At 39.7% G+C, this 21,537-nt stretch overlaps 1 protein-coding gene across 1 annotated transcript in view; it reads left to right on the forward strand.

The window, feature by feature from the left end:
• The window catches only part of cntn4 (contactin 4), a gene marked incomplete at its 5' end in the record, with an annotated part of 194,915 nt that overhangs the window by 104,161 nt on the left and 69,217 nt on the right, over window positions 1-21,537 (forward strand). Inside the window, 3 exons of the mRNA XM_080494891.1 lie at window positions 11,127-11,330; window positions 14,575-14,677; window positions 16,464-16,648. Coding sequence (XP_080351017.1) covers window positions 11,127-11,330; window positions 14,575-14,677; window positions 16,464-16,648 — 492 coding nt within the window. The remainder of the gene's footprint in view (window positions 1-11,126; window positions 11,331-14,574; window positions 14,678-16,463; window positions 16,649-21,537) is intronic.

Here is a 21,537-nt window from a genome sequence, read left to right on the forward strand (position 1 = left end):
GTTCAGTTGTGATCTGCTGCAATTTGTTTATCCTCCTCGAATCGACTATTAGCACAAGACGCGACGCACACACTCGCCCTCTCACTGCCGACTTTGATGCGGGATTTAGCCAGCTGGAAGGGGAAAAAAAAAAAACAAGGAACCTTGACAATGAAAGACTAGTTTGAATTTATAGATTTGGAGTGAAGTGAGGCTTTGAGTGTCGATTCCTTTCATCAGCGCCACTTAATCTTTGGTCCACACTATATGAAGAAGCACCTATTTAATTGGGAATCAAAGGATGTAGAAAAAAGGATGATAAAATATGGGGAACTGGAGCACTTCTCAGGGGTGAAGGCAGGTTGCCAGACCATCAGAGGACTGTTGTGAATTGTTTTCAGCGGGTATATCAAATGATTTCTTCCTTGTCAGTTTACAGCAGTCATATGACTGCGCCTCGCTCCTATTGTTCATTGCACTATCAATCTGTCCGGAGAAGATGCTCCAGACAACATCTACATTTTTTTGATACGGCCAGGACTGCTCTGGATCTGATCCAGGACCAATAAATCCTATCCACTGTCCCGATCCGCTCTGTTTGTGGTGGGCATTAGGCCCTGTTTACACTGCAATGATTTCAAGTGAAAATGCTAAACCTTTGTGTTTTGGTGTCTTACTCAATAATGGTGTTCGGAGCCACTGAAAAACACCTTTTGAAAATGGCTCCCAAGTCGCCATCGTTATGTAAACTAGCGGAAATGATACTTTCTGAAAACACTCGGACCCCATCTCCGTGTGTTCCTTGACACATGTGCAAATAGATGGACAATCACAACAACGTTGGCTCCAGAGTGTCATGTAATAACAATCAAACTTCATCGTCTGTCTGTACAAATGTCCATGCACTCCCATTGATAATGTTTATGGTGTATTGTTCTCTGTACTCCAATGTGTGATTTAATTCCAAAAACCACCACCAGCACCCATCAGTGGCGTGACATGAATACTACATCATTTTCAGTGTTCCTGCTCTTGCTGTCTAGACCTGAAACGTTTCTGAGACAAAAACAAAACAATGAGTTTTCAAGTTGCGTAGATTTTACACATACAAAATATATCAGTGGCTGAAGTAACCAAAATGATCTGTCCTTAAAAACCCAAAAGCCAGGGACGTGCACGATATGAACGCCAACTTTTGAAGAACTCAAGCTGAGGCACTGGTCCACACCAATACTCACTTGGTCCATCAGTCAATCAATCAAAAAGCAGTTCTGTTTTGAAGTCAGGTTGTAAAACACAGATTTCAAATTATCAAGCAATAAGCACCATTGTATCCGAAATCACAGAAAAGTTGGTGGCGACTCAATTAATAAAACATCTTGGAAAACGGATTATCTCCACTGCATAGAATGTAGTTTGGTTTCTGGTCAAATCAGTCTACATAGACTGCGAACTGCATTTTCATTGAAAAACCGAAATTGTTATTAGACAAAAAAACCCTGTGCTGGCTCTGTGGTTTTAGATCTCAAGAAAGCGCTTGACACAGTCAGCCACCGAGTCCTCTTGAATACGCTCATATGTTTCAATTTCTCAGCAGACTCCTTAGCAGGGTTCCACTCTTATCTAACAGAACACAGTGTGTCTCTACCAATGGAGACCAATCCCAGTGTCTCAGCAGTGATGTTGGAGTCCCACAGGGTTCTGTGCTCGTCCTTTGCTATTTTCGTTATATATCAATGACCGAATGGATGATAGAAAAATCCAATATTTAAAATTTTGAAAATCTAAAAATGTTTTAAACTAATTGCCTGGTGTGCAGAGTGTTGAACGGCCTGGCCCAACCACCTCTTAATGAATTAATTAAAAAAAAAAGAACAGTGACACTCCATCCACAGTGAGGGGGGGACTGTGAAGTGCAGTTTTGGAGGTCCACGTTTGCACAGAATGTACTTTTAATCAAGGCTTGTTCGAGTTGGAACACTGCCAGTGGCCGTCCTGCGTTATGACATAAGTATTTTAATGTGGTGTATTCTTTTAGTGTGTTGTATGTTTTTTTGGGTTTTTTTTTCTTGTTTTTTAAATTTAAAAAAGACATTTTTAAATACATTACAGTCATTCCAATGTGCTTTTATAGAGAAAATAGAAAAGCCCAACATATCCACATGAGCAAGCAGGTGTGTTTGCGACTGTGGAAAGGAAAAAATCCCCCCAACGGGGAGAAACCTTTGCAGAAACCAGACTCAGAGGTGGCGGCATTCTGCGGACCGGTTGGGGTGAAAGGAGAGAGGAGAGGATAGGATAGGAAAGACAGAGATAGACTTGGTGGGGAGATACAGGCAATACCCTTGTTAGTGCTACATTAAAAAAAAAAAAAAAAATACAGTAATCACAGTGATCCAAATATTTTCCAACTGCCATGAGATTAAACCAGCCTGAGCAACAACAGAGCAAAAACCAAAACAATCACGAGAATAATAACAAAAGCAAAAACAAAAAGGATACAAAACAAAGAACAAAAAAAAGAAAAGAAGAAGAAAGAAAAAAAACAAAACAAAAACAAGAACAAAAAACAAAACAAAACCAACAACAACAGTGTGTTGTATGTTTTACATGTATTACAGTAACTATGTATGTTTGAATTTGGTTGTATGGTTTTACCCCATGGGACTGCAGATGGAAATTAGCAATGAGCTTTATCTGGCATATTTACAGCACTGTGTGTCTGTTCATCAATATGCACCGTCCCATTCAAACAAGTTAATACAATAAATTAAATTCTTCCCAGTCTGGACTCAAACCAGGGATATATTAACTGTGAGGGCTTACCAGCACACCACAGTGCAGCATACATAAAAACATACAGACACCGAATTTGATATTGTATTTTTTTGGGTAATATTAAGAAGAGCTGCTCAAAACATTGACGTCACTCTTTATTATTTAGTCTACAAAGTGGAATTAAACTGTTCAGTTTGTGTATTTATTTCTTTTTCTTACCTTACCTATTTATCTCTCTTCGGAAAAAGGATCCAAATGACGTCTTGATGATCTACATTAGTATTATCTTGTTCAATGAATTGATTTATTCTGTTCAACATTTTCATGGTTTTTATTATTCAATAGAATCCTGAGCAGCCATGTAAAACAAGAGTAAGGCTATCTTAGAAGAGCTGCTTATTACGTCGTGTAAGATTTATTGCTGTGAAAAACCCAGAAACTTCTTCAAAATCAAGGACATAAATGTAATCTTACACTTTTTGTTTACATTAGTTCCTGATTTGAGTTTGATTTTGTTCTTGTAGTACAATGATTGATGGATTGATAATTTGGAACCATTGATACTTTGGGGGATCCACACAGTAGCCAATTAGATTATCCTTCATCCAGGAACCATATGTTCTGTTCAGCCCCGTTTACACAACGATTGGAGTAAAAACGTGAAACTTTTGTTGCATTTTGTGTGTCCGCTTACACGACTGCTCGGGGGCCACCGCAAACTGAATTTTTGGAAAATGGCTCCCAAGTTTGAACTTTTTGGAAACACTCTGCCTCCTTGGCGAACACAACTTTTTCTAAAACGCTGCTACTGCACATGTGCACCACAGATGCAGTAACTAGTTCTTCTGGACATGTGCAAGTTGATGGACAATAACATTAATGGTGTCCTCCAGAGTGTCATGACTCTCAGTCCATGTTCTCCTGGGACTTGATGGTTTTACAGTTGACAGTCACTGTGATAACAATCAAACTTGGTTGTCTGTCCATACGATTGTTGTTCTCTACATATGTCTGTGTGTGGTTTCATGTAAAAAAAAACAACCAACAGCACCCACTCGTGGCCTGACATGAAAACAACATTGTTTTTAGCGTTTCTGCCATTTTCGTGTAAAAAGACATCATATTCAAAATATGGCCCTGTAAAGTATTGTGAAATGAAAACACAAAACAACTCACTTGAAACGTTGTTGTGTAAAAGGAGCCTCAGCTTCAGGGCAATCCAGGCTTTGCATCAGTACTTTTAGCTGTTTTTGTGCCCTTTTGATGCAACTCGATTGTGCAGGGGAGTAAATGTGCAATGCATGTATGAAGCGTGCTGAATTGCACACTCAATTCAATGTACTGAGAATGATCCAATAACAATACTACAATGAAAATGCAACCATAAAAAATGCTCATGTAATGGACTTAGTTAATCACATTACATGTTGTACATTAATCAATTTGCATAAACTCCATGGAAATGTCTCATATCCATCAAGGCAAATATGTTAAATAGATAATGTGTCTTCACTTCCACGATACATCATATCCATGAATCAGCTTTTGCCAGTATGCACATCATATCAGATTTGCTCCAGTTTTTATACTTTAAAAGATCAGGCCCAGAGCGTTTGAACTACTACCAAAACGTCTGATGTTCTTTACCTTTTGTTAACTGTTTTGATTAAACTGTGGACATCATTTACAATGAATCCTAAAACATAAACGGTTGTCAAGCCAATTCTACAATCCAGGTTGAATGCGTGAAACTGGTGGTCCACTCCACATGTGGTCCGTATCCTATTGATAATGGTTCATAAGGCAAATTCCAAGAAAGGGATGAACCAGCACCCTGACGATTATATTCTGTTCAACGCTGTAGCACTGTGGCTGACAAAATGGATTCCTAGCACTTATACATTACCTCTAAGAAAGGCTGCAGACTTCTTCAACCTCTTGATTTGCCATTACTTTACATTACTAGTGTTGTTGGATACGCCCTCTCGCAATATATGAATGTCTTCTTTTCTCTAGTGTAGCACCCACACACACACACACACACACACACACACACACACACACACACACACACACACACACACACACACACACACACACACACACACACACACACACGCTGCAGTATATGCATTCATCTTCTGGTGCCCCAACTTAATGAAGTCTTTCATTTCCAAGCCTTCATACAGGATGATACAGCCACTTTGGGAATACCGCCCACTAAATTTGCCTCCATCTTTAAATCTCCGCAGATCGGCCCGGACGCGTTTGAGTTGCGCGTCTCCTTCAGTCTTTGAATATTCAGCTGAGGTGCACCCTTTGAAGCTGCTCGAGGGTCTCCTTGAGTCGGCGAATTGGCTTCATTCATTGTGATTCCTGCACAAAGTGATCTTTAGGAACCACAAAACAAGTCTCCTGGGACTGCTCGTTCAGTGGATCAGCGTTTGGATGTGACAGCGATCTTTTCCAACAGACCACAAGTGCTCTCCATTAGACATCGATGCAGTCAGTTCCCACAGTGGAGCTTCAGACGTTTCGGATCATGTGCAGAAGCCGACGCGCTGCCGTTGCAGTGATTGTGATGCCGCGGGGAAGCTGGATCTCTGATGTAATTTGTCTGAGAGATGTCCTGTTTTCATGCTGCCTCGTGTTGTGTAGCCCATAAAATCAATGCCCTGGATGATTTTGTGAGGACCGCTCGGCCAGCTGTGCGAGACATCTCATTATGCTCCCGCTCTCTGTGGTATTCTGCCGCTCGTGTTATGCCATAGTCATATGGGCTTTAACGAGAGCAGGTGCAGCCATCGTCCAAAAGCACTGGAGAGGAAACAAACACAAACAACATGCCTTATCCTGCCTTGAAGTGTTCCTCGTCTCCCTGCGGATCTCCACTGTGCCATCACTCTGTGTCGCTCGGCTCCAAATGCACAGCGGCCAAAACCAATCTAAGCCCCCCCCCGAACGGTGGCGATACGTTCACTACCTGCACCTTTGCCGCCAAGCAGGAGGCTGGGACCCCGCTGTGATAAACGTCCAAGACTTCTGGGGGGGAGGGCGAGAACTGGAAGAATCCCTCCAAGACTGTTTGGTTTAATTGCTAGTCAGCTAACAAGTGGTTGGGTTTGATTAAGCTCAGCAGGAAAATAAGAGCGAGGCCGATTATGTCCACATTTGAGGAGTGGATTAAAAAAAAAAAAAAAAAAGTCACTGAGGAGTAAATCTTGTGCAAGCCAGACACATTAGAGATAGTAGGATGATTCCAGCTCACTCCACACAGCTGCTGAAAGACAATTGGAAGCATGAATTATGAAAATCAGCATGTGAAAAAACCTGCAGTCATTTCTTCCACGTGTTGGACGTGAAATGAGATTTGGGGTCTTGCTTTACGCACCAAGAAAAACATTTCTTTAATACCTACAAACCTCCAATTAAAGTAGATATATTGATTTACATTTTCCAGCGGCCTTGGCTTGGTTGGTTGAATGGCTGTCTCTCAATCACAATACTGTTGATTTATTCTTGTCTCGATGTCAAAGTGTCCTGCACAAGACGCTGAACCCCAAATTGTTCCCAGTGGATGGATTGAGCACCTTGAATGTGAGCCGACTCTGTTGGTGAAGTAAATGGTTGAATGTGTGAAGCACCTTGGACACTGTTAAATGAGTGTAAAACTGCTATATAAGTGAAATCCATTTACCATATTTTGCACTTTGCTCACAAAGATCTTTGCCATTCCCATTTTTCCACAAAGCATTTGTCTCCATTTCGTGATCACTTCAGGCTAAATTGGATTATCGACCAAGTTAATGAAGTAATAATCACCTAAATCAAGCTACTGTAACAGCAATCCATTATTATTTACATAGTCATTACATATAATTATTCATTTATTTAACTCTCAATACTTCGCTGCTCGTAATCACTTCTCTTACGTTTTCTGATGTCAAATCAAGAGCTTAATGAAGCAGATAACCACTCCAAGCTGAAGTCTTCTGTCATCATGTAGCTTCTCACCGATGCTTACAATTACCATTCAAATAACCCAAGTGATCCCGGTTCTTCTTTCAGAGGCAGTGGAGGAGGTAAAAGCACCTCTGCTCTCTGAAAGTGTGCCCTCGGAGCGCCATACACTGATCAGTGGGTGCAGCACCGAGTTCGGGGTCAGAAAACGTGCAGATCTCGAAAGTCTTTAAAATGTGTCTTCAGCCGATGAAACTCGAGAAGAATCATTTGCCATCAGGAGAAACGCAATCAATCGACTATTGTGTTTAATAAGGTACCCTGATTTTTAGAGCTGTTTTCTTAACCCGCAGGCGAGTGACCATGATTTACTGATGTACTCAGGCCCCGTTTACACATTTACAACCTTTCACTTACAAAAGCAGGGATGGAAAACCTTTGTTGCATTTTTCCTGTCTCTTCACAATAACAATGGCGCTCGCAGCCACTGAAAACGCAACTTTTGAAAACACCTCCCAAAGTTAAACTTTGCACGTGCAAGTCGATGTTGCAAATAACATTAAACTACCTTTGCCAACAAGAGTTGGGCAACAGTTATAGTTTTGGCTGCATTTATTTATTTGTTTATTTTATTTGTTTATTTATTTATTTATCTATAGGTTACTTTTTATGCATTTTACCAACTTTTCCCAAAACTATTGACCCTTTAGACCAGGGGTGTCAAACTCCGGTCCTCGAGGGCCGCAGCCCTGCACGATTTTGCATGTCTCCCTGCTTCCACACAGCTGATTGCAATGAGCAGCTCGTTATCTGGCTTTGTGCTGAACGTGGTGATGAACCATCAGGACATTCAGGGGAGGGAGACGTGGAAAACATCCAGGGCTGCGGCCCTCGAGGACCGGAGTTTGACACCCCTGCTTTTGAGCAATGGCCAAGGTCATGAAAAGGTCAACAATCTATTTTCATCAGGTTTAATCCAATTGATGTCAAGCCAACCCCAAAGTGTTTGGTTTTCAATCCCTTATCCTCTGATATACCACATGATGCATTAATGTCATCACCCTGGTTAGCAGGTGGGGTCAAAGGTCGGGGGGAACCGCACGGAAATTGTAAACTGTGTGTATATCTATATCAAATAGTGATAACATGGAGCAAATCAAACGACTATGACAAATGATGGAAGGAGTGGTGGGGTGGGTCAAATAACCTTATAATCCATTGGTTTCCATGGTGACCAATGTGGCATTGGAGAAGGCTCTACTGAGTTACCGTTTTCGACAATCTTGTTATACTATGGAAGTCCAGCAATCCACCATGAAATATGAGTTTTAAAAAAAAGACTGTTTGTTAGTTTTAGAAATTTCCCCATACCATAGAAGTTTTCTGATAAAGAAACTCTGTTAAAACTTCAGTTTTAACAGATTCAGTTGTATGTACTTTTTTCAGTTGGCTTTTACCAGATGTTACTCACAGGCACCAATCTTAAAGTAGCTTCTGAAGTTTTACCTCCAAACTGAGAGAATACAAATCTGTGCATCTTTTCTTTCTTGTTGAGCACAGGTGTGACAAATCCCATTAACAATGTTCTCCATGTAGGTGAGCCAGGCTGAGCACTCTCCATCATCGATGCTGCCTCAATGCAGCCCAGTCATTATTATTAATAATAATAATAATCCATACACCTGCGGGCTATCCGTCAGCGGCCTGTCAGTGCAGATCGGGCGGTATGAACACACCTGTTACTTGAGGAATGTTAATGGGAAACCTGTGCAGATTGTAATAAAACCTTGCATAAGCTGTGCAGGATGTTTGAGTTTGCAGCGAGTTAGCAACATGTACTGGATCATCTTAAAAAGCATCGAGAAGGATCCCATGCAGCACAAACAGTAACATCATTTTTTTCAAACACATCGACATAGGTACATTTATACACATTTATAAATTCAGCTCATGTATTAAAAAAACAAAAAACATCCCAAAAGCTATTTTCTTTTGTTTTTGATCACTTTTCGCATTCAAAAGTGACAAAATGTGGGCTTTTTTGGGAAAAATGGGTTTGAAATAGATATATTTTTGGTAAAATCCTGTCTTCCTTTGCAATTATTTTTATTCTAATGTTGATTAAAAACCAGTTGTTTCTCAGTTTTGCATTTCTACAGCTTTCAACATGCATGTGTTTAGAATTTCAACCTCCAGATGGCACGCTTGGTTGAAGCTGGAGTCTGAAAGGCGATTAATTAGTTTTGTTTTGGATCAATTGACAGCACCATTTTGTACACTAAGTTATGGAGCCCCGGAGTGGCCATAGAGAAGAAAAAAAAAAAACGCATGGGAATGAAAAAACGTTTCTCTAGTTTATAGAAATATAAAGTTGTTCCCTCAAATTAATAATGCGAGGGAACGAAATAATTGAATGCATATGATTAAATTCCCTCAAGTGATATTGTAGCGATGGCGGCGCCGAGGGCTGTAATGAACTGTTGTGCTGCAGAGCTCTGGCGCCGCCACACAACATCAGCTGCATAAGATATAGAATTTGGAAGCAGTTTTTGTTGTCGTTTTTTTCACGCTTTTCATCTTAATGTCATTTTAACTAACTTCACTTCCAGGTCTTGCATCACGTTGTGACCGCAGGCTGCATGCTCCACTATGAGACCCTCCTCCCAACCACCATTTTTTCTAACCACACAACTTATTTATAATGAGGCAACATTTCAAAACAAAGTACATAGTACTGTAAATGAAAGCCTGGATTTTTTTTAACCATAAAATGAGCCTTTTAATGTCTTCATGTGAAAGAGAACTTTAATCAGCATGTGCTTCTGCTGCAGACACACCCTGATGATGCAACACATCCGGTCAGTTATGAGGAGAAAGCTGGAATTAAAAAGACGAAAGATCTGGAAACAGATGCAATAACATGTGCTAAGATTGGCAACTTATTGATTAAAACCAGTTCACGGTTAGAAACAACCGATGACAATGGAACGGGTAAGACGATTAGGTTTGCCTCCAGACCACTGTTCAATTTAATTATTAAGTCAATGAATTCTGTCACGTTGTGGCATTTAACATAAAATTATATAATTTGAATAATAGTATGATGCAACGCCACATAACTAGGAAACGCTTTTGGCTCCTCAGAAACCAGATCCTGCAGCCCTAAGCAGGAAGGAATGATCACAGGATCTATCGTATTATTCTATTCAATATAATGAAGAGTAGGATGTAGCCCTGCTCCATATGTGAATTGCCCTGAGATGCTAGATGATTCAGCTCTACAGCTGTTTAAAAAAAATGATTTAGTGTGAGAACAGATGATACTGTTATAAGAAAGTACATTTTTAATTCTATATTTTGAATCTAATATTTTTAAGGATTGGATATCTGTTAACATTTATTTGAAATATAGATTCTGAAATTATTTAAAAAAAAAAGATGTATAATGTTGGTGAACTTGTGTTGAACAAAATTTTCATTATGGAGCAAGCCTTACTTGCATTGAATTGGAAATATATTTGAAAAAATTCACTGAATTACAAGGCTTTGCAGAACAGCACTATAGACTTCAAATGTAAGATTATAATGACAAGATTTTAATAGGTGGTGATCTAAAGTGGTCTGAGGTTTGAACCTCCAGTGCTGACAGTACTGTTTCTGAAGGTATGCAGAATTCTTCAGGAATTATGTGTAACTTTAATTTACATTTTGATTCAGAAATGATTAAAAAGTGGATTTGTGGTGGTGTTTTTTTTTCTATGGCCATTTCTAAAACTTCTCCAAACGTCTTCAAAACCCTAATTCAGCAATAATTAGCTTTGTAACCCCTATGTATGTTAACTAGCAAGGTAGCATTCATATACTGTATTAAACTTGATTAAACTACTCATTCATGTCACCTGAGATGACTCGAAAGGTTTTAAGTCACCAGATGAAATCTTCCTCCTTATTATCAATTTGTTAATTATTTGGTTCATTAACTATAGATTTTAAAGAGCTCTCTGTGAAGTGTTGCTTGTTGTTTCTGCTGTTGTGGTCTGAGGAGCTTTCTGTAATGCTGATTCCACCGGGCTGTCTGAGGAACTGTAATTAGTCATGACAACACAAACCCCAGGGTCTCCTAAATCCCTGTTTCACTATGCAAACCACATCCACATGAAAAATGGTCATTTGAAGTAAGTCCAGATAATTACATTTGTTTGTAACCTCTTGCAGATCCACTCATCAATTCCCACCTCGTGGCAAATGGTGATATATCTTATCACCGCATTCACAAGCCAGAAGGGGTCGAACGCTTATTTTAGCCTGCAACCAGAATATCTAATCACCATTCATTCTATTTCCTCTCCAAGAGGTCTGAATTTATACTAAGACTTTCCTCTTTTTTTTAAAAATCTTTTTATCCACAGATCTGATATTTTCCTGGATCTTCAATGAGTATCCAACATTTGTGAAGCAGGACAGCCGTCGTTTCATCTCGCAGGAGACGGGGAATCTGTACATCGCTAAAGTGGAGTCTTCAGACGTTGGCAACTACACATGTGTGGTGACCAACACCGTGACAAAGACCCGTGTCCAGGGCCCGCCGACTCCTCTGGTGCTCCGCAGCGACGGTAAGCGAACGTTCAGGTATCCGGATCTGATCCTGTCAATTTCAGGACCAGAAAATGTGTCTGGATTAGATCTCACGTTTATATTTTATATCGCATTTAAGGCTTTGTTTACGGCACATTTTCAAAAGAAAACTGAAAAACTTTTATAGCGTTTTTGGCGTTTTGTTTACACAACAACGGCGCTCAGAGTCACTAAAAATACAACTTTTCTAAAACAGCTCCCAAGGTGGACCTTCTCGAAAACATTTTGTGTGTGTGTGTGTGTGTGGGGGGGGGGGGGGGGGGGGGGATAAAATGCTACTACTACCCTGCTACTGGTTTCATTACAAAAACAAACACCACCCCCTCGTGGCCGAACATGCTAACTATATAATTTTCAGCATTCCTGAGACAATGTTATTTTCAAAAAGTTGTTATGGAAACGCAAAAAGTTTCTGAAATGGAAATGCAGAAACGATACATTTTCACTTGAAACACTGTAAACATGGCCCAAAATATCCAACTTTCCGAGCTTCTCTATAAGCAGAAATAACCCTGTTGAACCAGTGAGATTATATACCATATACAGTATACTCTCTCCTCTATCTATAATATATTAGAAACAACTTGGGGAAATGTTTTAATCCTGACGTGTTCTGTTTTTTTTTTTTTTTTTAAGCCTTTATTTAGTCAGGAGAACCATATTGAGATTAATAATCTCTTTTACAAGTGTGTCCTGAGGAACTGGGGGGTGGGTGGGGGGTCTTGTTCTGCATGTTTTTTTGGACTTTTTCGGTTTGACACATTATTTAAAATAGAACCACAAGAGGTTTGACCTGGCTGTGTTATGATCTGAGAAGAAAGAAAAAAAGGCTTTTAAAAAATACAAATGGAATTTAAAAGGTTAATTATGTGGTTCTTTGCTAATTCCGGCGTGTTCTTTAAACTGGTGCCTTAGCCGCTCCGGGCTGGCCTTATCAAGGCTCTCCTGAGTAAAAGGTCATTGTCTGCACTTAATCTGAAGGTGGGCTTCAGTCCTATCAGCTCCAGCATCACCATATCTGAAGCAGCAATAGCAAGAGCCACAGAACTGAATCTGCTTTCCACAAGAAATGTATTTCATGACGTTTATGTGGACTTTTGCTGTTAATTATAGCTGCTGCGAATTACACGGTGCAGCAAACCCAACAGCAGATCACAGGTTTTCAAGCACAAATAACATGTTTACCTGCATCATGCATAACCGAGATAATGATACCTGCAATTTTCAATCTATAGAGTTTGCAAATAATTATGGAAAATATTGTTTCCACAGTGACAGTGCTGATAAGTTGCTAGAAAACATGACCTCAGCACACTTAACTATCACTTAAACTATAGTAATCCAGCCATTTACTTGAAGTTAAAGGGCTCAAATGAACCTTTACTCGCTTGTTTAACTCAGCATGTATTGGCAGCAGGTGAAATTGACGTTGAATTGAAGAGTTTTTGTGGGCTGATGATTGGAAAATTAATGATCTTGTGACCAATTGTCAAGAAAAGTATGCAAATAAACAAGGTTGAGCTGTTAAGAAAGTAACAAGCTTTAATGTATCTTAATAAGATGCTCTATAATGTTAATACTGAAGTTAATTAATTCAATTAAAAAAATGTTTAAAGAAAGTTAAATGTGTACATCTTACTTTTTTCTGTATGTTTCCCCAATAAATGGCAAATGGCACCCACTGGTGGCCTGGCATGCACACTACACCATTTCATTGTTTTTCCCGCCAATAGCTTTTTGTTTGATGTGTTTGAAATACTCTCAGATTAGATGGGAAAAACGGTCTCTCCGCTCCTGTTTTATTTAAGACATCAGCCAGACTCTGCAGGGGTGGTGGTGGTGGCGGTGGGGAGGGGGGTGTTAAACAGGTGTCCCCTACAAAAGGTTATGGTATGAGACAATTACCTGTCCACTTTCACCTGTCTGCTTTAACATGGGCGACAGCTCTGTGGTTACGCTCCGCCAGGAGACAGTTGTGATAAGGATCTGAATTAGCTTTCACAGTCACTCTGGGAGCCGTCCAGATAACACATGCCTCACCAAATCAGCCAGATGAAATTGGCCTGTTTCCTCCATCTCTGGAGCTATTTGTGCAACACAGCTTTGAATTACAGCAATGGATGTGAGGTGGCGGGTGGGTTATTGATACGCAGGCTTAAAATGTAGTGTCAGCCAGGTGGAGCCGGGATGGATTGCAGCGCCCCTAATGGCAGATTCTTGGAGCTAACTTAATTTAGCATCATTTTATGGTCAAATAAAACTCATGTGCATGGCATGCTTTGTCAAACATTGTTCTCATGACATTAAAACAGAGGAAGATGCTCTACAATCTGGATGATAGAAGTTGCATCCGTCAGTGGAAGGAAGCCAAACATAAACAAATCTGTAAATAAAAAAAACAAACAAAAATGTATTTTTACAAAAGATGGAGCATATTGTTATGACTAAACAAATAAAAATAGAGTCTGAATAAACAATAAAATAAAAGAATGTAAACAATTATCTCTCAATGAACAGTCATGAGAAAACTAAGTTGAGGAAAGCTTGGCGTAAGCAAATGTGTCTTTGACAAATAATAAACAGCCGAGACTGTTGATGTAAATAGAGGTCTATAAATAAACAAACAATTGTAAGAAATCTATCTTGAAAAAGCCTAAACATGAATGGATGATATATACTTTGCAAAAACAGATAGATAGATAGATGGGTAGATAGATAGATAGATAGATAGATAGATAGATAGATAGATGGATGGATGGATGGATGGATGGATGGATGGATGGATGGATGGATGGATGGATGGATGGATGGATGGATGGATGGATGGATGGATGGATGGATGGATGGATAGATAGATAGATAGATAGATAGATAGATAGATAGATAGATAGATAGATAGATAGATAGATAGATAGATAGATAGATAGATGGTTAAACATGTTACTTGATCACTGCTGTACAAACAAAATGGAAAGATTCATTTAGGTATCATAAAAAAAATGCTAAAAACCCCAAAAGTCAAAAGTTTTTAAACTAATGTAAACATATGAAAAGCATGTAACTTGCAAATGTTTTGTAAATACAAATATATAACTAAAGCAGCAAAAATACAATTTAATTCAGAATATAAACCAAATAAGTCAATGAAATTAGTGACAGGAAGAGGCTCTGTAATCTCATGTGCTTCCTTGCACTAACTCCCCATGTGTCTTCCTCTTTCAGGTGTGATGGGCGAATATGAGCCAAAGATTGAAGTCCAGTTCCCAGAGGTCGTTCACGTTGCCAAAGGATCCACTGTCAAGCTTGAATGTTTTGCTCTGGGAAAGTAAGCTTCACTCATACGAGCTTCAATCAGAATCAGCTTTAGCTGAGCAAGCGTCTGCATACCTGGCAAGTGAACCTCTCCATGAATGACTTGGTGAATGGCTGTGGAACAGTTCTTATGGGCTGAATCACCATTACCGCACACAGTTTGCTCTTACATCCACTATAAAGGCTTTTCAATCGCGTAATACACTGTTATTGTCAGCACATCGTCCACCAGTCTGGCTTTTTAGGCATCAAATTCAAACACAGGAGGGAATCTGACTCCGTATCGAGTTAAACAGTCAGACATTACAAGGTTATTCATGCAGTTTTATGTTTTTTTAAAAGGTTTGAGCTGCCCAAAATACACTTGAGTATTGTTCAACATTTCATGCACTGAAACTTTTGCTGTATTACTTCCATTACAATAAGATACGTTGAAACATGCAGTCGCAGAAACACCTGAAAATTCACTTGCATCATGTAAAGAATATATATTTGATACAAACTGAACAGATCGGCCTTTAAAGACATGTATAGAAATTTAAAGGGTGCAAAATGTAAGTGTAAGCTACTATAAAACAAAACACAAAACAAATATATTAAAAGCAATACAAATAATAAACTTGAGTGTCTAACTTTAAATTCCCTGATCGTAGGCACATCTTATATCTAGAAATATTATTTAGGAAAAGCCTTTTCAAGCAAATGTCTCTATGACTAACAAATAATAAACAATAGAGACTGTCGACATAAATAGATATCCATAAATAAACAAACAATAGTAAGAAATCTAACTTAAAAATCTCAACGTAAATTAATGTATTTAATACTAAACGAATACATAATAGTCTGTCAATGTAAACAAATGTGTATGAATGAACAATCATAAGAAATGTAATTAAAGAAAGGACAGACGTAAACAAGCATCAAGACCGACAGACAGGAAGAAAAGACACATTACTTGACCACTGCTGAACAGAGAAACACATGCGTGTTTATATATATATATATATTCTTTAAAAAACAACAACAAATGAAAAGATGTATCCAAGTTTAAAAAACACTTTGTTTATAAGCAAATGAAAAGAATAACACACAAAATAAAAAAGTGTTTTGTAAATAAATGTATAAGACTGTGAAGCTGTAAAAAGAGAATTCAATTAATTATATAAACCAAATATATTACTTTGAATATGAATACACCTTTGTTTATATTTAGATGGAGATAAATTCAGAATGTAAAGAAAAAAAATAACAATCACCAACAGTAAATGAAACAAGTTTTAACAAAATTTTAGTGAAACAGTTTGTCGAATCATGAACAAAAATCCGGCACAAATTCACCACACGTTTTGATGTGGTTTTTGTTTATGTGCATCCATTTTCACCAAAATAACATCTGCTTCAATTGCAGTTTTTTTTTTGTTTTGTTTTGGGTTTTTTTAAATGTGCGCAAATGTTTGCTGAATTGTCAACAAAAGTCCTAGCAGACTATTCCCAAGTTTTGATGTGGTTTTTCTGTATGGGCTCATGAGAATCCCATTTACTTTGACAGCTTGTTGGCAGTTTTTTTTGTGATTTTTGGGGAAACAGTTTGCAGAATTGATCACAAAACTCATCACACACTATTCCCGAATGTTGTGCATCCTTCGACTAGCTTTTTGTGTTTGTGCTCCCAACAATGCAGGTTAAGTGCCAACACCTCTTAAAGAGGCAGGCGCACAGAATAATTGTGCAGAGATAGACATGAATAAATAAAAAGTGTGAAATATCAGGGAAATGTAGCTTCTTTGTGTCTGCAGTCCGGCTCCATCCATAAACTGGAGAAGAGTGGACGGCGTGCCCTTCCCAAGGAAAGTGGACATGAGGAAGGCCAGCGGCGTCCTGGAGATCCCGTACTTCCAGCAGGAGGACGCCGGCACGTACGAGTGCGTGGCGGAGAACTCCAGGGGCCTCAACACCGTGAAAGGGAAGCTCTCTTTCTACGGTAGGTGGTCCCGTCTCGCATGAATATTTGACCACATCTGTCAGAGCCACTCAAACTCCAGAGGAGGGGGGGGGGGGGGGGGTGGAGGGGCAGCCATGTTTGTTCCCACCAACGCGAGGGCGGAGAGGCTCAGTTTTTACAGCACATCAGAATGATTAAAGGCTGTCAGCCATGATGCCTGTAATATTTTGATCCAGATTAAAGGAGTGATGCGGATGAGCCCGAGCCCTTGGATGTGACCTTGGTGAGCCTCGCATTGGGCTCCACCAGATGGCATCATGATTGACGTCCAAGTTGACGGCAGATCAGAGCCGTTAAATGTGCTATACATAGATCGGAGGCACATATGTCAGGGACATAATCCCTGCAGCAGCATCTGGATCCACAAGAAGGAGGTTAGACCGGCTCGCGGGTCCCCCCCCCCCACCCCTCTCACCCCCCCACCACAAACCCCCCCGATCACCCCCCACCCCACCCGACTCACACCTCCAGAGTCTGGAGCCGAGTCAGAGCAACTACAGCAGAACAAAACACATGATCTGCTCTCATCTAACCTAAAAAATAATCATTAAATTAAACTTTTAAACTAATATCTACCTATCTTTTTTTTGTATGCATTCACAGCCCTTTTTGCCAACATGGCTTCTTTCTAATTCAGCTTAATTTAATTGCTTTCAGTTTCTATGAAGAGATAAAGATGTAAAGTAGACGATGAAAATTGTTCTTAAAAAAAAATCATGGCAAATGCAATTCATAAAAAGCTATAGTGTAAAACTTAAGCCCATGTCGCAACCGATGATGTAATGCATGCACAATAATTCAGATATGATAAAACCAATAATGTAATGGCTTGCCATTAGTGTAATATTTTCCAGTGAATATTGTTACCAGTTATTTAATAAATTATTGCATTATTGACTAAGCATTATTAAAAAATGAAAAAAACATAATAAAAAAATAGTAACTGTTGCATTAATGTCAGTATAGGTTATTTGATTTGATTTCATTATTTTTATTTCGCATTGTGACTGAAAACCCAGATACATGGTTACACAATGTTGCATGTGGTAGTTTGGAAAATAAGGAAGTTAAAGTAAAGTTTTCGCATAAATTCCCCAAAACTGCAAATAAATTCCCCATACAAAGTGAATGAGAGAGGGCATTAAAGAATTTGCCATTATTTACAGCAGCCCTGGAAGCTCCACCACGCTGTGACCCGCCCAGCCTCGATTTGTCCTGTTCCAGCCACCTCCATCCATTTTTGAAGCCTCTCGTCAGCCCCTCCCCCTCCTCCTCCCCCATCCCTCTCTCCCACTGTCTGCAGCCAGGTGATAAAAATCACTAATCTTATTTTGAACTCCCTTTTGAATTAAGCTTTTGAGACATTCGTCAGCAGTGTAAGCCAATGGGAGGATCGATAAGAGGATCTCTTGTACATCCAGACAGTCTACAGCGTGAAGAGAGCACAGCTTTGTGTTAGACAGTGGCGGGGGGGAGGGGGGGGGGATTACATTTTATAGTGGCAGTATAACCACAGTTAAAAAACCTTTTGCTCTACTTGCATCATTTTTAATGCACGCAAAAACAAGAGCTCTCACGCACATGAAAATACATACGCAGCACTCTAAAGCAATAATTCCATCGCCTTGCCTTGTTTTGATGCACTTTAATGAAGTATAAAATGCATTTACAGAACGAGGAATTCATTAACGGCTCCGAAGCTTTGAATCCTTCTCGAGCTGGAGGTGGAATTAGATTCATTATATCCTAATCGAAAAGGAGTTCTTTGAACGTACTCGGGCGCCATATTTCACCATATCAGTCCTCCAAGGGGGGGGGGGGGGGGGGGGGGGATTTCCATTTACTTCCTGCAGTGAACAATAAACAGTGCAAATTATCAAAAGCAGTTCTATCTTGTTGAGGGGGCGGAGGACCACCACAGGTGCAGTCACATCCGCTGTTTCAGAGCATGTGACTGGAACAAATTCACTCGTCTGCACACTGGATAATTGATAAATAACTTCAGGGTTGAAGCGGCATGCTCGCATGTAAAGCAAGTACAAAAGGTCTGACTTATTCTCTCTATGTTACACCAAGTTAGCTGACATTAGCTCTTTTTTTCTTCAATTCCACCATGTGCAACATTGTGAAGCTTCCATTAACGGCTCATAATCTGCTTCAAACTGAGGAAAAGAAAGTGTTGATGGACCGCTTTTTGGAAACATTGAAAAGAGAAATAAACAGGAAAATGAGTCTGATTTATTATTATTAGTTATTAAGTTTGTCTTCAATGTGTATTTATAATTGTAAATACAAAGTAGGGATGTCAAACACATTTTAGTTCAAGGGCCATATGTAGGCCAGTGCCATCCTGTGTGAGCCAGACTGGTAAAATAGTACTATAATAGCCCTTCAATTTAAACTTTAAAGTGTTTCTTTTCCTCTTTGTGGTCACGCAGAGTATATTTGATGAAATTGTCTATATTTTCACAAAACCAAACAATCGCTACAGAAAATATCTACAGTCTCAACATGAGGTTTTAATGAAACCGTGTGGTGCAAAATATGGTGAAATGCCCAATTAAATAATCAAAATTAATTGAATCAACAACATAAGGTCTCAAGATCTATTCCTATTACACATTTGGATATTTTTATGGAATCAAACATGTTAATTTCAACATTTGACCCTTTATTGGGCAAACGATTACATTTCAGAACTTAGACAATTATTCCATATGAATATATGGATATTAGCTATAGAAAACATTGAGTGTGGTGTTATGTGCTATGCATGTAGGAAGTCATATTTTTTCATGTAGTGGAATGGCAGTGGAACGCAACGGTGTGGAGCCAGTGTCTTTTACCAAAAATCTGTGAAACAATGATTTAATTAGGGGATTTTTATGCTAGAAATTATACATTTTGTGTCATTTTGGCCACTTTGAAATTCTATACATATCCCCCAAATTTTTTATGAATGCCCTATAAAGCGGTTAATGGTGTCTTACTTTAACACCCCAACATTGAAGTTTCTCAGGGAACCTGTGAACGCTCCTTACAGTTCTTACATACTGATAATAACAATGCAGCAGACCATCAGACATCAAACCCTCATGTGGAAAGAAGCTAAGAACAGCAGCAGGGTAAGAGATTGTGTCGGTAAAGCTGACGAGAGTGGGTTTCTTGGCCTGATCGATGCAAAGTTTCAGTTTGAACAAAACTATTGGATGGAGGCGTGGATAAGAGCACAGCTGGAACGAAGGCAAACAAAGGAATTCAAGTCTCTATCGTCTCAATGCGACAACATGTAGCCAGGACCTTCTTCTACTGTTATATTTGAATGGGCTTCGCTTACAACGCACATTTTTACTACTACAGCACAACTTTCAGTCACATTAGCTGTTTTGTTTTTCAATTCTAATAAGTGTAAACCTATTTCAGTACTTATTGATTCAGACATTTACCAAAAGTATTTTCTAAATATTACAATCGGATTCATTTAATTGTATTTTAATCGTGTACCACCTCAAAAAAGAGGAAAAAATAGAAAAAGAAACTACTAATTTAGAGGCACCTGATGAAAACTAGTGTTATATACCTGTATTCTGTACATATGATTGTTTTGAATCGTTGATGCAGTGCTTGGATTTGATGGAGAATTGCTTGGGTCGGAATGGGCGTGATTCTAAGTGACTGTTGATGGTAGAGTCTCGGGTTGAGCAGCCCTCCCACTGAGTTATTCTTCCACAGCGCTCACATAAAAACACATATGCCACGATTGATTAAAGGCTGATGTGAATGCAGAGATTGCGCTTGTGGCCTTTCACTCAGCAGTGAAAGCATCGACAGCAAAGCGAAGGCTGGCGCAGACGCTGTATTACAGAGTGGGAATGAATGTTTCTCCTCTTGTGGCAGGGTAAATAACAAGATTCATCCTTCTCGAGCGTTCACTCAAAGCTGTTTGCACGTGACGGCAGCAGCAGCAGAAGCCTCTGACTCCGAGTTCAATGCTAACAACCTCAGCTGACCTCGTGCAGGGCTCCCGCGTGGGAGAATCTCACCGATGACACCACCAACGCAAATATTTCCTTCACAGTGGATAGATTTTAACGATCCTCGGGATCCACTGCTGAATTGTATCGGGGATCTTTCACGAGAACTCAGTGCAATATTGGACCCGACACTGGTATCGGCATCGGTTCATCCCTAAAATCTTGCTGTATTTAAATACGGCTGTTTCCCCTGGACACCCACTTCGCCGAAGCTGCTCCACAGGCATTGACCGTCTCACAGTGTTGTTCCTCTTTAACTCGGAGGCAAAAAAAAAAACCCAACCTCAGTTGTGTGAAAGCCAATTAGAGTCGGATTCGCCCCGTTAGTGAAAAAGCCTCTACAAAGGTCAGTCCTTGAGAGCGGTGTCAGGCGAAGGGAAACGCGCGCTCAGCCATCCCTCTTTGTCCTGCTGTCGGCCTTGTGTGATATAGGATGATAGTGGCCTGACCTGCACATCAACAACAACACATGCAGAGAGCTTCACTGACTCGCCTCACCGCACACAACCCCAGATACTTTTTTCTGTTTTTGGGCTGAATCATTAACTAGCCTTAAGTTACTTGGATGATGCAGCAGGAATCAATCCCCCTCCTCTATAATTATACCATCACTTACCAAGAAGGTATTGAATGCAGCGTTTTTATGCCACCAGCAGCCACCGTAATGTAACGAATCCGGTTTCCATCACTTTTTCGAGTATAAGCTCTGCGCGGAAGAGAACGAGAGCCATCCTCTACAGCGCTTAATCCTTGCAGGGGTGTTGGAGTCAATGCCAGCTAACTGTGGACAGGATCCACCCTGGACTGGTCACCAGTCCATCACAGGACAAAAAC

This window comes from Blennius ocellaris (genome assembly GCF_963422515.1).
Source record: "Blennius ocellaris genome assembly, chromosome: 4".
NCBI lineage: Eukaryota > Metazoa > Chordata > Actinopteri > Blenniiformes > Blenniidae > Blennius > Blennius ocellaris.